Here is a 20,040-nt window from a genome sequence, read left to right as displayed (position 1 = left end):
CAGATGAGTGTAATAATAAGTTACTTTACCCAGTATAGTTTCTGATTAAAGAGGGTTTTTTCTAGAGGTGTCAAAATCTGATCCAATTCGAAACTCACTTGAAACATATCCGATACGGAGTATCAATTTTGACTCGCACGAACACAATAATTTAGCATGATTCAAGTTTAAAATTAGACCCGATCTTACCGAACTCGGCCTGGACATTCCAATTGACACCTTTAGTTTTTTCCGAGTACAGTAATAGTGCAAAAGGTTAAATCATGTCAGTTTTTCTTGTGTCCGATTAAACTGTGTCAATTATAATAAGACGTCGGAGTAATTTGTTTAGAGGGGCCCAGATGAGGTGTGACTGATCTTAGAGTTTGACAAAAAGGGCCGTTATGTTGTTGTTATCATGTTTAGATATTCTGAGCTTCTTTTTCAAGAAATTACTTTTGGCCTTTTGGGAAACCATGTTCCCACTTTATAGGTTTTGATGCTTTTCTTTGTATCTTGTTGCAATAATTCCTGAATTCCACCCTTAAATTGTGGGTAGGTATCAAATGCTGTAAATATTCTTACTGGGTTGACAACTTGACATTGAGCAACCTATGGTATGTTGTTGCAATTCCTGTAAGTTTTGGCCGGCCGTGAGGAACGAGCTAGATCATGTTGTCGCCGTCGGCGGGGCTACCAACAGGCGTACAAGGAGAAATATGTAGTACAAAAACTACAAATGTACAATGACTACAAATTAGTGTTACCTTTGTTTTAGATACAGAAATTATTTACTTTGTATGAAATTTCTAATGTACATTTTTTATGATTAATATCTTTTTATTAGATACTTTGTAAAAATGTTAAAAAAATTGCATTTTTTTTAATTGCAACACATTTACAGGTATACTGTTAATATACTTCAAATTTTTTGCAAAATATACTTCATATTAATTATTGTAACGTTGCTTATTTAAAAAGTGATGCACTCCGTAACTATACATTGTAAAGTCGCTAAAATTTACCACCACTTGTATGGTTCGGAAGATCAACACATGGTTAATGATACGTCTCAATAGTGTGATTAATTGATTTTTAAACATTTTGTACTGTAGATTGTAGTGCAGTACATACTACATAGTAATTAATTTTGAAATGGGATTAAATAGCTCATGCCTTCCTTATAGTGGATCATGGGCCATGATTATTTAACGTTATGGGATCCTACAGTTTTGGGCTTTTGGCCCATAGCATTTTTGAATTTTGAGTATCTCATTATTCTTGTTTTCAATAATTTTGTATATGGACATTTTTTAGAGTTTATAAGAACAGTCTATCTATAATCAATAACTTTAAGGAATGACATGTGTCAATTCATGATAAAATACAAATAATAAAATATTTGAAGAGATATTTTTGCAAATGTTAACACACTATCTTATGAATGTAATATATTTTGTATATAAATATTTGACTTCATGATCTTCTTATAAATAACAAAGATATGGTAAATATGTGAGGATAATCTATATAATACTATACTACATAGTCTGTACTTATTATTTTATAGATTATTAAGTCAATGGAAACAAAATTGATTTTGTGTACAACTTTTTTTCTTTTTTTTTTTTTTTTTTTGAAAAAGTTAGTGTACAACTTTATATATGCAGTAAACTTTCTTTTTAAATTATAGATTAACAGGAAAAAAAAAAAAAACAAACTTTGACCTTGTAAAAATCATATGTTAAGAATATTAATTTTTATTCTAGGTAAACTAAAAAAAAAAAAAATCATCTTGGCCCCCAAGGTTCTACGTTTTTTTTATTTTTTTATTTTTACACTTATACTACAAACCTATATACTACCTCCGGGTTTTTTTTTTTTATCTGCAACTTTGGAATATTTTGTCTCGTAAAAACCTCACATTCTCTATCGAAAAAAAACCTAAAACTCTCACACGTACAAATAAATCCAGCATAATGGGACGAGTGATCCGTGCCCAACGTAAGGGAGCCGCAGGGTAAGTTCCATGCCCTAGACGTGGGTGAGAAAAAGGGCTACCTAAAGGGTTTGGTAACCGAAGTTGTCCATGACCCTGATAGGGGTGCCCCTCTTGTAAGGGTCACGTTTAGGGACACTATTCGTTACGGTCTTAAAAAGGAATTATTCATTGCTGTCGAGAGTACGTACATTGGCCAATATGTTTATTGCGGTAAACATATTAAAAAGTTTTGAATATTGAACAAATTATTATGGTAAATATTTATTCTTATGTGTAGCATATGATGTATGTGAAGGATGAAGCTACTCTCCGGATGTAAGAAGTTAATAAACAGCAATTGACGGTGCAAGTAGCCGGCGGAGGGAGGACTGAAAAACCACTACTGAAGGCTGGTAACGCATACCACAAGTTTAGGGTTCAGAGGAAGTGTTGGCCTCGTGTCCGAGGTGTGGCTATGATCACCCTTTCGGTGGTGGTAACCACCAGCATACAGTCCCAGGTGCTAAGGTTGCTCAAATTGCAGCTCGTCATTCGTCAAACTGCTCGTGGATGTAGCAAAAACAAGGCCTTAACTAGATCCGGTTAAGGATTCAAGTTTCAATTATGGACATTTATCTATCTTTGTTAGCATGTTAAAACGGTTTGACAGTTCGGTTTCGTTTCGGTTTGAAATCGGTTTGGTTTGAAATCGGTTCAAATGTCTTACGGGTCGGTTTCAGTTCGCTTTAAATAAATATTGGTTCGATTCGGTTTCGGTTTATTTTTTAACGGTTTAAATTCGATTCGGGTTGTAAATGGTCCGGGTAGTAAACAGTTCGGTGCAGATAGGTTGCGGTTTGTTAACGGTTCGGTGTAAACGTTTTTATCCTAGTTTAAATTCGGTTCGGGTAGTAAACGGTTCGTTGCAGACGGGTTGCGGTTTGTTAACGGTTTGGTTTAAACGGTTTTATCCTGGTTCAAATGGTTTCGGGTTAGAAACATTTCGATTCTTTTTTGGTTCAGTTTTATTTAGTTTGGTTTAAAACTAATTCGGTTCGTTAACGGGTTCGTTTCTTCTATGATTTAACATTATTCGGATCGGTTTTATTTCAGGTTTACTAAATTACGGTTTGGATCTGTTTTTTATTTCAAAAAATCGGTTTTTTATCGAGTCGTTTGGATTCAGGCAATTAAACGGTTTTGGTTTGAAATTTGATACTACTTTCTATCTTTTGTTGGTTAACAAGTTTTATATCAAGCCGAGACTTTATCACTTCATATTGAGGCATCATATTATATGCAAATTCTCATTAATTTTATAAATACATATCATGTTATATATGTTTCAAGTTTAGTCATACTGATCTTACTAGTTTATTACGAAGTAGATTATAAAAGTTTAGTGCATTAATGTATTATTACTATACTATCAGATTATTATCTGCTTATTATTTGATCATTGAATTAATAGTGTCATAATTATGATTTGATGAGTTGTTGTGACATCGAAATTTGCAATTTGGTATTCGATACTTAATTAGTCAACAAGACTGATAATTAAGACTCGTTTATCATTATATATTTGCATAAAGTTATATACGAAGATATTACAAATTAGTTTGATTTGTATAATGAAAGAAAACATTGATGAATAAGAAGGTAATATTGATTTTTTCAATCGATTATACATATACATAACATCTAACCATCTCATATTCTCATAATTAAATATTTATTAGTATAAAGGGATGAGAATCATAAGATTATTATATTTTTGTATATCTTTTACTGGTTTACCCCTAAGGCTTAAGTCACTAATTAGTAATTACTAATTACTTAATTAGACTAACAAGTTAATAAGAAAGTGTAACTTTTATCTTGAGTCTAATAGATCAAATACTGAAATGCTATTAGTATATTATCGAGTAGGATAGTCTAGTACACTGTTAATCTGTTATGCAACTATACTAAATTGACAATTGCTCATATAGTCATATTAGTCAATTACTCATGTAGTCATATCTAATTAAGTAATTTGTATTTATGTACAAATCTAATAGTCAATTTGGATGTGCTCATTGAGGTGTGTTTAATGCTTGCTTTCACTTTGGCTAATTGAATGCATGATCTAATTTATTTATAAACATGTGCGCATATGCATAATAATTATGTTTCAAATAAAAGAAAAAATAAAACACATATGTGCATAATTAGATTTTATTTAAAATACCTTTTAACTTGGTTTTAATCTTTTCTTTATAGTTAGTGGTTTGTAAACGGTTCGATTTATAAGCGATTTGGTTCATAAACAGTTCGGTTTATAAACGGTTCGGTTTATAATTAGTTCGGTTTATAAACGATTCGGTGCAAACGGGTTGCGGTTTATTAACGGTTCGGTGTAAACGGTTTTTATGCCAGTTCAAACGGTTTCGGGTTAGAAAAGGTTCGGTTCATTTTCGGTTCGGTTTTCTTTCAGTTCGGTTTAGATTTGGTTCGGTTCTTAAACGGTTTAACGTTACTCGGATCGGTTCGGTTTCGGGTTTACTAAAATGCAGTTCGGATCGATTTTCGGTGTCAAACACTCGGTTTTTAATCGGATCGGTTTGAACCGGTTCGGTTCGGTTTTTGACAATGCTAATCTTTGTGTTTTTCTTCTTACATTCAATTGTTTTGGTATTAAAGTTTGCTTTGCTACTAATATTGGACAAGGTTTTCAATTACTCGTATTAGTTGATTTTCAGACAATTGAAACATTTTCGTATATATTATTTCTTTTTTGAAGTAAAACTTGATTACTTCGTATTATTTATTTTAGGAAAAATTTGCCGCAACAATACCAACTATTACAAAGGTACGTGTGTCAGCACAACCTTTTAAGAATGCGGTTTGCATCACAAACTATGTACTTGGGTGCACACCAACGGATTAAGATTCCATGGGAAAAGTGGAATCTTCATTATTTTATTATTGTTTAAATATTTCTTAAACTTACATGATTTCCCATTACGCATGACTAAGTTAGCCTTTACTTTTATTAAATATTTTTATTTAAACACTTCTTAACCTTCACCATTAAAATGAATTCCTTCAAAAAGTTTTCACTATTATTTTCCTTTGTTCGCTTCATCAATTACGTTTTTTTTAATACATCGATCTCATGCAATTGATTTAGTTATTACCTCTCCCCCTCCACTAGTCATATACTAAATTGATAAATAAAAGAAAACCATCCGAAAACCATTTATTTCCTTTAAATTTTAGGATAACAAGTCTATTTCTAACACCATGCAAGCCCACAAAATGCTTCAAAATACTTAATTCTTCAACAACAACTTCAGAATATGATTTTAGGATAGGCCAAATTGATCCTTTTGGTTTTCAATGTACAGCACTTTAATGGTGGAGTTTGAGAGAGATAGTAATTTAAAGGGAGAAAATTAAATACAGGAAGTGAAAATTAAGACAATCACGTGAGATGTTAAAAAAAGTAACCGAAGAAACAAACGAAGGAAAATAATGGTGAAAACTTTTTGAAAATATCTCTTTAATGATGGAGGTTGAAAAGTGATGTTTAAAGGAAAACAATCAATATGGAAGAAAAGACTATATAGTCAAATGAGATGGAAAATCAAGTAAGATGAAATAAAATAAAAATATATTAAATTATGTATAAAAAGCATTAAAAATATTAAACGAAAATTTCACTTTTCAATGAAATCTGAGTTTAGTTGGTGACATTATGCTGTTATTTGCACCCAAGTGCATAGTTTGTGATGTGAAGTGCACCATCGAAAGGTTATGCTGCTGCACGCACCTTTGTCATATATAGTTAGTGCTATTATTCGGTTTTAATATTAGGTAGGTTGAGTAGTGTTAATTTCGTGTTCAGAATCTCAACACTAACCCAACTTGTTTAATTAAACGTGTCGTGTCGTGTTAACACGTTTAATTAAACGTGTAGAAAATCCTTGACACTAATCCGTTTTTTTCGTGTTCGTTTCTTGTCGTGTTATTGTAATCCCCCATATTTTTAGAGTAAATTATAATATATTTCTTTATTATTCAAACTAATATTTAATTTCGATACAATAATTTATTTTCTTTAAGGAAATGCATAAAAAATAATTTTCAATGTGTACCTAAGTACATTTTCTGTATGTCATTATGTGAGAAACATTTACTTCAAAGAAAAAAAAAATACACATTTGCTTTTATTTTTTAATGGGTTTTTCTATGCAGTAACCTTTTTAATTTCACTTTTCTACGTTGTGTCTCTCAATATAACACTTTTTACACTGTAATTCGAAAATTACATTTAGTTTTCATACAGTAACCTTGTCGTTATCCCGCCATTAACAAATTTCGTTAGTGGGGCCCACTTTCCACTTATTAATATTTTTAATATCGATTTGCGTGTTAAAAAATGTTCCGTTAAAAGTTTTGGTGGCTATTTTGTCCTTAAGGAACCAAATTGAGCTCATATTTAGTAAAAAATAATAACGTAAATGACTCCTTTTTCGTATTAAAAAAATGACTCAATTTGCGTATTTACGTTTTGAATACGCAAAACGAGACATTTACGTTATTTTTTTTGCCAAATTTGAGCTCATTTGAATCTTTAAGGAACAAAATAGCCCTCAAATCTTTAACGGAATATTTTTTAACACATAAATTGGTAAAAAAAATTAATAAGTAGAAAGTAGACCCCACTAACAGAATTTGTTAATGGTGGGATAACGGCATGGTTAATGTATGGAAACTAAATATACTTTGCAAGTTAAAGTGTGGAAAATGTTATATAGGAGGACACAGCCTAGAAAAGTGAAATTAAGAGGGATACCGCATATTTGAAAAACCCATTTTTAAATTTTAATAATTTTAATTGGGTAGAAAGGAGATGTGGCGAAGAGGGTGATGAAAGAGGATGGAGACATGGAAAGCATAAACATTCCCATTTGTTTTTTTTTTTTTTTTTTTTGAACGGAAAGCATAAACATTCCTAGCAGCAACTACAGAGTACAAACACAAACACAGACATATTAAATTATTAATGCTATTTCAATATTTTTTTTATAAAGTAAAATTAAATAAAATAAAGTACAATAACCAATACAGTGAGATTATACTCTAAATGGTGGGCCCAAAAGAATCTGGGCCGATATCCTTATTGCTTAAATGGTCAAAATATCTGGGCCCAACTATTCCAACAATTTTTATTTCTTTTTTAAAAAAAGAAAAGAGCGCGTTGGATAAAATCAACGACCTTTGAATTGTTAAGGCGCCGAAATACGTTAAGACAGTTGCAACTTCTCAACAGTCAACAGCAATATCAAATCATTTGGCTAATTTTCATTGGCCCGTTGATTATTTTTTAAAAAATTCAATACTACTTTTAGTAACCTATAAACTACAATTTGTTACTCCAAAATATTAATTAAATTGATAAAAAAATTCACTTTATAAATTATAATAATGTATATAAGGAATTTGAGGTAAAGAAACAAGTGAAAAATCAAGAAAGGGTTTGGGAAAATAGGTTTATTTGATCAAGTTGAATGAGATAGTTTGGTTGAGATTCTAAAGAGGTTTTAGCCATAACTGTGATAGGTCCAATCTTACATCAACATCTCTATCACTTTCGTATCAACATTGAGGTGGATATTACAATCACTAATAAATGGGATTGATAAGTTCATACTTCCAGTTTTCTACTTCACACGTACACCCATTGAATCCCTACTGGCATATGTGTTGCCTTCCAATCCCTAACTAGGACTCTTAGAAAACCCGATCATCGACCTCGTAGCTAGAACTCCACCCATCATGGATTAGTAAGGGGTGTAGAGGAAGGAATACTTAGTATACTAAAAAATTGGTGATAGTAAGGTAACAATAGTGTGTGTTTTTTTTTTTTTTTTTTTTTTCCCTCTTTTTTATTACAATTTGTCTGCTCATAGTCATAACACTACGAAGATATCCCTTAATACAATCATACACCACAAACTAGTTAAAAAAATGGAACAAAAAATAAGTCACTTTGTATCAAGTATCAACCCTCATGGGTTCCAATACAAATTAATAGTGGGACCAATTACCAAAGAAAACACATAGACAGAACAAGTATGGGGTATGACTAGTAAATAGTGATAAAGTTAGAACTATTAGAAAAGAAAATGTCCCCAATTTTAATTTTAATTTTAATTTTAATTTTTTCCATTTTTTTTTACTCATAGTGGAGCTTTCCCTTTTCTGTTCATTACAAAAATGGACCACAAACCTCATCCATTATAATCTCAATAAAATCTCCTTTCCCATGAACAGAAAATTTTTTAGGGGGGTGGTATGCAGGTTTGGAAGATAAGGTACCACAATGACCACACGTAAGAATATGTTTTGACTGACGTTGGATCATTTTAGATAGACACATCAAGATATCGATCCCTTTATGGAAAATAAAGATGAATCCTATGATTTTGTGACTTCAATAATAGATCTGTTTGTCACATTAATTTAGGGTAGGAATGTAGGATCAAGAGGATTTCGAGGCACAACCAAAGCTCAAAAAGAGGTACAAAATACTCGATATTATTAAGAATAGAGATTCACAATGAGGTTGAAATCTATATGCAAATATAAATTCTAAATAGATGTCATTCATTGGTTCTCCATAATATAAAAAGAGACAAGAAAAAGAAAATCAGTGATTTTTTTCAACACCGTATAAATATAATTACCTATTGGTAGGCTGACAGCAATGAATATTGCCTTGAAACAATATAAAGTAATTGCCTAAAACAGAAAATAAAGTGTTCTTGGGGTGTTTTAGTGCTGCACAGTTTGCAGTCAAATTGTTAGAAAAGCAAGTGGAAAAAAAAGGTAATCAAAGAATCAAATAAAGTTTTTAACAAAAATGTATACATGCAAGTTGCTATATGAGGAAAAATAGCTTTCCCTGTTCAACTGCAAAAGGCAATAAATAATGAGGATGGAAAATAAGAAAATCTAAACATAAAACTTCACAGCTAAAATCGTCAAGCTGCTTCAACAGCAGACATCTTCAACACAAATGAATTTTGAGTATCCAATAAACTTATTTTAAAGGGAATCCGAGATGGGTATCCCGCTATTGTTTCACACTATAAATCAAAGAAAGCCTCACAGCATACAATCGGAGGACAAAATAACAAGGTAAAATATACGTAATGAGTACATGAAATTCGACTAGCTAGTCGTTACAGTTTGTTAAAAGAGGGGGAAAAAACGAACAAAAACACTGATCTATATCTGATATACTATCACTCGCTCTCTCAGTTTTAGTGCACTGATAACTATCTCGAATGAACGTTTTGAGTATATCCCGCAATCTGATTTTACAGCTCAACCAAATACCAAGAACCTAACTTCAAAGGGAAGAAAAAGAAAAAAAGTTCAAGTTTTAAACCTTATCTGGAAAAAAACCTTCTTAACTGCCCTTAACTGAATTTGTATAAAGAGACGAAATCCCTGTTATTATCGTGTGCTGAATTTCCTTATATGCTGAGACATATGAACGAGGGAATGTATAACTCACAATCTTATCACCTGTTTAGCTGGACTTCCTGGATATTCCTAGCAATTACCATCTTCTGTCCAAATCACAGTTTTCTACGCAGCAATTCCTGAGGGAAGTTGAAAGAAAAAGAAATTTTTAAATTTTAGCTTACTATACATAATGCAAGTCTAAATCTAGCCAAAAAAAATTCAACTTGGCATACATTTGAGCAACTGTTTAAAAACATGAGTATAAACCCCAGTTAATCACAAATACGGGGTAGTAAAACAAAATGATTTTAAATAAACTGGCATATGAAGAGAGCCATTTCTTCTAGCATTGATGAAGCTGAAGGATTTTACAGAATTCTATAATATCTATCGCCAAGACAAAATTCAGAACTTTCAAGCACAAACTTCTAGTTCAGAGACTAACATTCATTCATGAAATTTAAAGGAAGAGGGCTCGAATACTTGCATAGTAGCAAGAGTGACTATTCCTATGTCAAACACAATTATGTACGCCTCCCTCAGACCAGAAAGGAAGAGTTGTAGTTGATGTGGATCAAAACAATACTATCTTATCCCATTGAAACCAGAATGTCACAGAGATGGCACGGCCAATCCATGACAAGACAATTCTATGACAATAAGCCTCCTCCATTATCAGGGTGACATTCCTAACCCAGGAGAGTAAGAGACTGAACTGTATAAACCAAACCTTTTGGGTATGTCCTAATCTGCCTGATGTTGAAACTGATTGTTCACTCCACTCATATGACTTAAAAATAATTTTCGGCTTCATGCTGCTATCTTACACTGAAGTAAGGAAATAAAAAGAGGACTAAATATATTCTAGTCTTTTCAGTCAGCCCTAACAAGGTAAGCAATAATATTAAGTAGAATAAATATCTATTGCTGGATATGGAAAGCAATTATACTGTTGAGGCTGAGTACTTCAAAAAACCTAGTAATATAATCCACAACATTCATAAGTAATGCATCACTTCTAAATTCAAAGTGATGCTATCTTTCACTGAAGCTAGAAAATTCCATGAGAAACTTAAGTTCACAGCAAAAGATAAAGCAGACAATATTATTGGACATAGCAAGACAGAAAGAGGGAAGAAAAACTACTCTTATTCTACCCTAATTTTCTTTTAGTTCAATGAGAAGGTTCAGCGATAAAAAGCTATGAGTTTTTTGAATAAAAGAAAAAAAGCATGAAGTTTGTCCAGATATGACACTGCAACTCAAATTTGACCTGAAAGGAGCACAAACTAGGTCAAGTTTTGTGTTAGACTGATGAGTGAAAGATCAGTTTTATGTGTTAGGGTACACCAAAATCAAAAGGCATGGGAGTCGAGCTTTAAGACAACAGATAACTATGATCTGGAACAATGATTCTTGGCCATTTGATATTAATATCCTACAATCCCCTAAATTTCTAGCATCTTTACAGGCAGCTTACAAAAACAACCTAAATCTAAGTTAGCACATGAATATTCATAATTCAACTCTCTTTGGTAAAATCATAAATTGCGAAGTTTATGGAAAGGAAGGGAAATTAAAGAAGTTTACCTCTACTTGCTTGTCTACTTGACGCACTATAGTTTCCAATTAGACCCTCAGAAGTTCTTGATGCAATATCTGCGCTGCCTAAACCAAAGCCAAATGAACCAGATCCATCAAGCTCAGGAGAAGTAGAACGCCATGTTGAATCACCATACCCTGACGTACCACGATATAGGTCACCATATGATGTATCAAAACCACCTGTTGATGCTGCAAATGTAGATGGTGGTGCAACATCAGTGTTATGTGTTCTTCCATAGCCTCCACCGCTCAACCCATAACTTTCACCAAAACCATACCCGAGATTCCCACTGCTATATCCAGAACCATTACCCCCACCTTGGGATGTTGTAGGAGATGTACCCCAATTGGCTCCACTGTTACCAAACGAGACCCCAAAATTTCCACTACCAGATCCCAGAAAAGCACCAGGACTGGGGGGATTTGTAGGATTGTTAAAAGATCCATTTCCCCAGACATTTCTTGCTGTTGAATTTGCCAACGAATCACCCCTTGTATTACCAACATTATATCCGATTGGAGTGTTGTACCTGTTTGAGTTGCCACTATAATAAGGTCCCAAAACACGACCATAACCCTGGTTGTTGCTGAAATTAGAATTGGCACCGTAGTTAGCACTTAACCCTGGCTCCATATTCATATTCATATTCATACCCATCCCATATCCAGGATTGCCAAAAGGTGGAAGCCCAGTTCGACCAGTAACAAGAGGATTAAGTCTACCATATCCAGCAATAGAGTTAAGATTGTAGCCTTGAGCATAGTTGTTAATGAAGTTGCTAGCCCTACTCATGCCATAATTATATCCTACTACAGGGCTGCGACTAGGGCCTGGAGACATCTCTTTAGGTACAGCTCGCTTAACCTCAACCATTTTTCCATTAAGTTCATGGAAAGTTCTATGCAACACCCTATCAACAGCATCTTCTGAATCGTAAGTAATGAACCCAAACCCTCTTGGCCTTTGGGTGTTGTGATCATACATTACCACAACATCTGTAATAATACCGAATTGATCAAAGTACTTCCTGAAGTCACTCTCGGTAACTGTTGATGCTAAACCTCCTACAAATATCTTTTTGGTACGTCCAGGACCGGGAGATCCTTGGATCATATTATTGTTTCTACTCAGAATTTGCTGATCATCCCTTGGGACTGCTTTCTTTGCTTCAACCTAAGCCAAAAAGGTCAAAGAGAAACAATTTTCATCAAAGATCATGTCAAAGTCAATTTAAACATCTAGTTAGCATGTCTGTACATTACTCATTTCAAGCTACACAAGTCGCAAACTGACTAATCAAACATGTCGATGCAAATTAGCGAGGCTATAGCAAGTACTAATGTACTAATGTACATAGCATAATTATTCAACATAAGAGCTAATGCACAATCTAAAATTACATTATCAAGGTATGCAGAACATCAACAATCACAATCAATCTACTCACTGTTCGGCCATCGATCATATGCTTGTCCATCACAACTCTCTCAGCAACAGCAGGATCAGCAAAGACAATAAAACCGAAGCCACGGGCACGACCTGTAATTCGATCCCTCATGATCACAGCCTCCACTACTTCTCCATATTGCCCAAAATACTCCTTAAGCCTACTCTCATCCGTGTCCCATGAGATCCCACCAATGAATAGCTTACCAAGATCTGATTCCATTTTTTTTTCCTTCTATTTTTTTTCTGCAATTCAATTTCAACAACATCATCATAAACCTTATAAAGGGTTTTCATTTATTCCCATCATTACCATAAACTCTAAAATGCAATAAAATTAAGCAATCATATAATGCAAACATCAAAATTCAACCTAAAAATCAAAATTATACCGCTAAATTGACTAATAATAGATCAAAATCATCAAAATTCAAATGCCCAACTCAGGAAACGACCAATTCAATGAAATTAAAGGCAAAAAATAGACTAAATCGACATCAAAACCAAAAATTAAATTTAAAAAATTTACCTCTTTTTTTATATGAAATGAGCAGAACCCAGTATAGAATTCTGATCAATGAAAAAGTGGGATATTGCCAATTTAATCCAGGGACATCGGATCGTGTACAAATCAATCTAGGATTCCTGAATCAATGAGAAAATAAATAGAAAATAAATAAAACAAAGAAAAACCCAGAATTAATTATGGGAAATGAGAGAATTAGAGAGAGAAAACAGACCGATTGAAAGGAAACCCAGATGCGAAAACTAAGATCTAAGAAGAGGAATGATAAGGAAGAAGGAGAAGAGAGGATGAGGTCATCCTCTACAAGGCTCTTTCTTTCTCTCTTTTCTCTTCCCCTTTTTCTATATTTCTTTGGTTTATTCCACCCCTCTTTTTTTTATTAATTTTTTTTTTTCAAATATTGGATTGGTAAAAATAAAAAAAATTTATAGAAAATTGAGATTTAGATCCTACACCCGACCCATTTAGATTGATTACCATTCAAAGTAAAAGAACACATGAAAATATGAAATACTTATAGGTCATAAAACTTATAAAATTATTTAAATCCCCACTACAACTATTGTGAGGGAATTGGAATTTAACCACCCAAAACTGATCCCTGAATTCAGATTAGTCCAAAAAGTGAATCGAGTGGAAAAAAAAAAACTTATAAAATCATGCTCCAATTGTACTTTATCACTTTATTTTTTTACTTGCACTATTTGTTGTTTTATGCTCACCAATGTTTAAATCGTGAATTTCTTAATTATTTGTTGGTAAAATTATGAAAAATTACGGAGTGATTTTAAGAGCATATATTAAATTAAACTAATAAAGTTAGTTCCACGTGATTCTACATGTATATTTTTTTATAAATTTTAAAAGTGTATTTTATGGTTAAAGAAAAGTAAGTAAATAATACGGAGTACACAAATTCAAATGATACAAATTTAATCACAGAGGTATCAAATATTCATTCATAGTAGAACATAACATGAAATAACCTACAATAGTACTTTATATGATTAAAAAAAATACTTTGTATATTAATTAAAAAAATAAAAAAAATAAAAAATATATGCAACTTATTGAGTTATTGGTCTAGCCTCACAATTTACAAAGGTGGTATTGAACAAAATAAAAAACATATACTATATAAATTGTTGATTTTAAGGGTCAAGCAATCTCAGATTATCGTAGTGTGCAAGAGAATATTTGGAAGGGTCGTGCTAATGCGCAATAGTACTACAGTAGTTGGAAAAAAATATTATGGAAATTACATTTTTCTTTTTAATTAGAGGTATCTTTAGATGATTAAATTAAACAAGTATATTACATAATAACGACAATAAAACTCCATTACAAAATGTTCTTTTATATAATACTAATTTGCTTGTGAGTTTACATATGTAACAAGTTTTTTTTCTTTCATCAAACTAGATTTATAATAATGGTTACAATCAAATCGTAAAACAAAATAATTAATATATAACCATTATTAGAACAAAATAATTAATATTTAACACGCTGTTCTACTCCTCTCTGCCCTGTTTTTCTCTTCTTAAAATTAATAATTATTAATAATAATAATTATTAATATTTAATAAAAAATAATAATAATAATTATTAATATTTAATAATAATAATTAATATTAATAGATAATAATAATAATAATAATAATAATAATTTATAATAGTAAAAATAATTAATATATAATATTAATTAATAATAATAAATAATATTTAATGATAATAATTAATATTTTATATTATTTACACATTTTTTAATGTTATAAAAAGAGTAAAAAAAATCTTAAAAAATCAAATAAGAAGAAGAAGAAGAATTAATGATAATTATGCGATAATAATAATAGTAATAATACTAATAAAATAATAATATTATTAATGATAATAATAATAATTATTATTATTATTATTATTTTGAAAATCTGCTCTGCTCTGCCCTGCCCTGCTGAAATCTGCTCTGCCCAAAAGCTCAAAAGAACAGGGCCTAAATTGTTGGGCCAAGTGATTTCGACCTTTCGCATAGAGTCAATTTCAAATACAATTATGTCTATATATGGTAGGAAGTATATTTAAGCAATTTTGGATCAAGTAATTAGAAATGAATTACTTCAAGATCAACTTACGCTACCTCTGATATAGTTTTATGTCATTAGGAGTGCTATGTAGATAAGGAAACTTCAAGGATAATCCGACCCAAATCTTTAAGATTAACTGGCAGGTGAAAGGGAGATAAGGGAATCTTAACCATAAATAATTACAACATATAGGAATCAAATCTTTAACCTCAATGACAATGTTATATGTTGATATCTATATCAATTAATTATCAATATCACTTGATTTACATTCTACTTAGCTCAAGCCAGTCTAAGTGATTGGCTGAATACCTTCCCTTTCCTCTTCTTTGGCTGAATACCTTCCCTTTCCTCTTCTTTCTATCTTCTTTAATTTGCTTCTTTTCTTTTTCTCTTTTGCATGGAAAGAGTTGAAATTGTTATAGAGGTAGGTTTTTTGTGTGATTTTACAACAATTCTTACTAAGTTTTTATTTTTTTTTATTTTTTATGTTCGCATTATATTTATAAACCAAGTTAAAAGTACTTTTTGCAAATGTTGAACATAGTAAATTTTGGACTATGGCTTCAATTTATGCTTCGTATTTATTTTATTTTTTTGGGGTGAGGGTTTCATGAATTTTTTTTGCCTTATACCAAGACTATCTTTTCTAGTTTTATTATAGTTGTATGACCCCTAACAATATAAACACTAAATTAGAACAAAAGCTGTATCAGACAACAAAGGCGTCTGTAGCTCAGTGGATAGAGCGTCTGTTTCCTAAGCAGAAGGTCGTAGGTTCGACCCCTACCTGACGCGAACAGTTTAATTCTTTTTTGTATTGTTCTTATTGTTCTAACTTCTAAGTAGTATAATACTGCAAATCTGTTGCATTTTTTACTGTTCTAAGTAAATCAACATTGCATCTTCCAGATTCTTAATCTCTGTTCACTTTTAATTGCACACAGTTTTTAACGACAACAGAGATAGAGAGATCTAATGTAATTTATTTTACAACTTCACAAAAGGAATACGTTTCAGTTTCAAATAAAAAAAAGAAGTGAGGAATTACAAAAGTTTTATTTGTAGTACAATGTACTCACTACATACATGCTTAATGTTCATAAGCACGACTTCAAAAACATAATTATCCACCACTCCGCCAAAGCGCTAACCTTTGAAATATTCTGCAGCCAATAATGATAATAATAATAAATTTAAATGAAGCTACATAACTTCTTCCATTTCTCTAAATCTTATGGAATATTTTGCACTCTTATGCACTATATATACACCTCAAAAAAAACCTACAAGTTATTTATAATCTGTTCATAAGCACCTTCACTTTAAGCAAAACGTCCACCAGCACCAGCCTACAAGGAATGATATCAAATGCATCAGTCGATGACTAAGACTACATCTTTGTTTGGTGGATAAGATGTTTGTGAATCTTTTTGAAAAGTTTGTTGTGCAGTGATCCTTTGCGAAATTCTTCTTGGAACTTGTTCTACTCCTTGTTCTGGTGTGGGTATGTCCTCTTCAAGTTTGTTACAAAACTTATCAAAATGCTCAGGACGGAACCAGTTAGATGTCAGCTGCACCATAAACAAAAGAAATGGGAGATGTTGTCAATTGCCATGTTATTACAATCGGATCTTTAGCCTTAGTTTGTATCTCATCTTATGTCCCATTGTAAACATTTACCAATATTTTTTAAAAACTTCCTTAAAGGTGATAACATGTCAAAATTAAGGAGAGATGAGACACAAGATGTGACACGAATTGGGACTAGGATTATATATTTATATGATCTCAACCCATAAATGGAATCTGATAGCGAGCAAGAGAAAAAGAGGGATCGTACAAAATAAGGGTAACCATTTGAAAGGCTAAAATTTTCAGGAGCAGCATCCATAAACAGTTTGATGAAGAACAGAACAAATCTGCCACAGTCAAAGTCATTTGTCTGTTGGGGAACCTGAAAACAATTGTGTTTACATTTATCAGAGTTGCTTCAGCTAAGAATCCATTATCAATATACCGTGTACAACAAAGAGGATGATGATGAAGTCGCAAAATCATATAAATTTAAAGTGAAAGATGTAATAATAAATGTCTGGTTAAGTATAGAATATCTACCTTAGGCATCTTTAGAGGTATTTGGTATATGTCATCTTTGCTTTCAGGTCGACCCTCAGCCTTAAATATATCAAAGACAAGCCTGCAATGCAGTATGTTATATGAAACAATTTCATCAAAAAAACAAATTTCAAATCATTACTTGAACAAACAATAATAAAAATGGGCTAAGACCATACTTCCTCACAACAGGTCCAATAACATCTGCACTCGTCTCAGCAGAATCAAGCAATAAGATGCAACGAGTTCTGGTTTTTGAGCTAATAGCCTCACCAAAATGGCAGAAAATCACTAGTCTCCAGTGATCCCTACAGTAAGGAAAATCAGAACAACATCAACAACTAAACAAGCTACAAAAGCTTCACAATCAGAGCATATTAACCAATAAACTTCTAGGAAAACTTGCATTACAAAATTGGAAAAAAAATTGATGAGGAAAGAAATATGCCAATACATACCAGCAAACAATGGGAACAAAAACATACTTCTTTGAGAAAATGTGCTTCTTTTTTATCAATTCCAAAGCACGAATTCTTCGGGATTTATAAATCAAATAATAAAAGCTATACAAGTGAGCAAATGCAGCCCTCTTGTCTTCAGAGAAACTCCTCCAAATAGTCCTACAAGTACCGGAATCATGCATAAGAACTGTGAAGATTATACAGGATCCAGTTGTTTAATGGGTTAAAAACTTACTCCAAGTTGTCATCAAATTTACAACTACCCATCTTTGAGCGCTTTCCAGAGAGTTGTCTACCTCTGCTCTTTGATTTTTTGAGACACGGTTCAAGCCTCTTCTTTGATGCTTTCGCATCCTTTCTGAACATCACCCCAGTATTGACGTCACAGTAATATGTTACAACACCATCTTCATATATTTCTGTCAACAATAGACGTTTGATCAGTTGCTTCTAGAACTAGGCATGCTAAGTTAGTTGTCACATTCTCCTTACCCCTCTAATTAAAATTATGACATCAATCAGAATATTTAAGTCATTCAATCTTCATCGCATCACTTAACCAAAGTGACAACTTTTTCCTAGCATCCTTAAACATAACTCCGTAGTCCGTATATGATTTATTTCCAAAGGGAGGAGTACATGATGATCAAAGTAAGATTCTAAAGTTAATGCCAATCAACGCAGTCAATAAGAGGATCTCAAGCCTCATCAAGACAGATAACATCATAACAGTCTCCTCATAGACGAATTTTATAACATAACTGACAAGATGAACCTTTAAAAACTCTAGATTTTCTGATAAATAGTGATCGAACTAACCTCCTAGCACAAAACACAAACACATTCATCATTCATCAACAATTTATGCCTATATCTCATACAGACTTTCGGTAGCAAAACGGTTCTATCACTGAACTCTCCACTGCCACTGAGTACAGTCCATGAATAAATTGATATGATATAGATCAATACATCAATATTAGCAGAATACCGCCCCATCTGCAACAAACTAAATACAGTCCATACAAAGAAATTATTGAGTAATTGCTACCCAAAATACACACTTTAAACACATGATAACATTGTCAAGTACAAAGACTTTGTAGAGTTGATAAGTTTCTTTATAAAAATACTTTTAGTCCAATACATTAAATTATAGTATATGAAACATTAAAACCTTATATCCTGAACAAACATTTCTGAAATTTGATCCATGTTATTCAGATTAGATGAAATGATGATCAAATACTCAGCAGAAATGATATACCGGGTTATTCAGATTAGATGAAATGATAATCAAAATACTCAGCAGAAATAATATACCAGTCCTTGAACAAACATCAGTACACATACTCAAGCCTCAAGAAAGAATTTTTCTATAAAGTTCTGACTGTCTGTTAAATTCAATTTTGCACAATTGCACTTCACCAAAATACACTATACAATAATTGAAGGCTGAGAAAGTCTAAATTAATATCCGATGTTGATCAATCTTACACACGTGAATACTAAAACCGCAAATGAATTTAAAACATTGCCAAAACCAAAACATACAAAATTAAAAACCACAAAACACCATAGACATTATTGCAATTCAAGGTTTAAATTGCCAAAGCTTATAATTAAAATCACTTAACAAATACCCATTAAAAAAATCCCAGAAAATTGTAATTTCCAACTACATATTCTTGTAAATTACCTCAACAAAGAAAATTCACATAATTAAACATAAACAAATGCAAACAATGCAACCAAAAAAAAAAAACAACAAATTTAAAAATAAACCTGAAGTGGGTGATTTAGTATCATTATCGTCATTCTTAGTTAAAACTCGAGATTTTCTCTTCCCCATTTGCAAAAAGATCACCCCTTTTTTCTTGGGTATAAACGTATAATAATTTCTCTCCAGCCAATAATATATATTCTTCACTTCAATGGTACAGTATATTTTTAAATGTTCTGTGTTTGGTTAAATTGATAATGAATAAATACTGTGAAATTTAACCCAAAAATAAATTAATTAATTAAATACTGTGAGAAAAACGGAGGAGTAAAAGCCTTACAGCATCAAATCTAGACCGTCCTTTTTTGCTGCTACAAAATTCAAGGGTGTTGATTGGTAGTACAAGTATTAAAAGAGGGTTATCAAAGGTTGAGCAATGAATTTTCCTAAATTGGTAAGTAATACTTGGAAAATGCAACGAGTACTTACTTTACTTACGTTTCTACACTTGCAATTATTTGACGAGTAATCGAGCATCTGTCTCAATATAAGTTTTACCATAAATATATGCAATTATGAATTATTACGTAGTATT

General features: G+C 31.9%; 2 protein-coding genes, 1 non-coding gene and 1 pseudogene across 3 annotated transcripts; 2 read left to right on the top strand and 2 right to left on the bottom strand.

The window, feature by feature from the left end:
* Nucleotides 1-545: 545 nt before the first annotated feature.
* LOC110705927 lies at nt 546-2,536 on the top strand (annotated as a pseudogene).
* A 6,447-nt stretch (nt 2,537-8,983) lies between these two features.
* On the bottom strand, nt 8,984-13,449 carry LOC110705954 (heterogeneous nuclear ribonucleoprotein 1-like). The gene is made up of 5 exons (XM_021883874.1): nt 13,274-13,449; nt 13,063-13,178; nt 12,535-12,779; nt 11,072-12,260; nt 8,984-9,618 (listed from the first exon to the last, which is right to left on the bottom strand). Exons 3-5 carry the CDS (start codon nt 12,754-12,756, stop codon nt 9,605-9,607), a joined length of 1,425 nt encoding a protein of 474 aa, XP_021739566.1. The 5' UTR covers nt 12,757-12,779; nt 13,063-13,178; nt 13,274-13,449; the 3' UTR covers nt 8,984-9,604.
* Nucleotides 13,450-15,868: 2,419 nt separating this feature from the next.
* Nucleotides 15,869-15,941, top strand: TRNAR-CCU. Its single transcript has one exon. It is a non-coding gene; the product is annotated as a tRNA-Arg (tRNA).
* Nucleotides 15,942-16,092: 151 nt separating this feature from the next.
* On the bottom strand, nt 16,093-19,676 carry LOC110705932. Its single transcript, XM_021883849.1, has 7 exons — nt 19,508-19,676; nt 17,958-18,141; nt 17,720-17,881; nt 17,441-17,569; nt 17,262-17,343; nt 16,987-17,100; nt 16,093-16,717 (listed from the first exon to the last, which is right to left on the bottom strand). The coding sequence occupies exons 1-7, from the start codon at nt 19,572-19,574 to the stop codon at nt 16,520-16,522; spliced, it is 936 nt and encodes a 311-aa protein (XP_021739541.1). The 5' UTR covers nt 19,575-19,676; the 3' UTR covers nt 16,093-16,519.
* Between the last annotated feature and the right edge of the window lie 364 nt (nt 19,677-20,040).

Source organism: Chenopodium quinoa, unplaced genomic scaffold, assembly GCF_001683475.1.
Source record: "Chenopodium quinoa cultivar QQ74 unplaced genomic scaffold, ASM168347v1, whole genome shotgun sequence".
NCBI lineage: Eukaryota > Viridiplantae > Streptophyta > Magnoliopsida > Caryophyllales > Amaranthaceae > Chenopodium > Chenopodium quinoa.
The sequence above is the reverse complement of the archived record's forward strand: the minus strand, read 5'-3'. Positions and strand labels throughout refer to the sequence as shown.

What these genes read in the sequence shown, in the direction of transcription:
- LOC110705954 (XM_021883874.1), bottom strand. Translation starts at nt 12,756, where the DNA reads ATGGAATCAGATCTTGGTAAGCTATTCATTGGTGGGATCTCATGGGAC. An exon ending in ATATGATCGATGGCCGAACA is followed by an intron (nt 12,261 to 12,534) that starts GTGAGTAGATTG and finishes TTTTTGGCTTAG; the next exon opens with GTTGAAGCAAAGAAAGCAGT.
- LOC110705932 (XM_021883849.1), bottom strand. Translation starts at nt 19,574, where the DNA reads ATGGGGAAGAGAAAATCTCGAGTTTTAACTAAGAATGACGATAATGAT. An exon ending in TACTAAATCACCCACTTCAG is followed by an intron (nt 18,142 to 19,507) that starts GTTTATTTTTAA and finishes TATTGTTGACAG; the next exon opens with AAATATATGAAGATGGTGTT. An exon ending in AAATTTGATGACAACTTGGA is followed by an intron (nt 17,882 to 17,957) that starts GTAAGTTTTTAA and finishes CGGTACTTGTAG; the next exon opens with GACTATTTGGAGGAGTTTCT.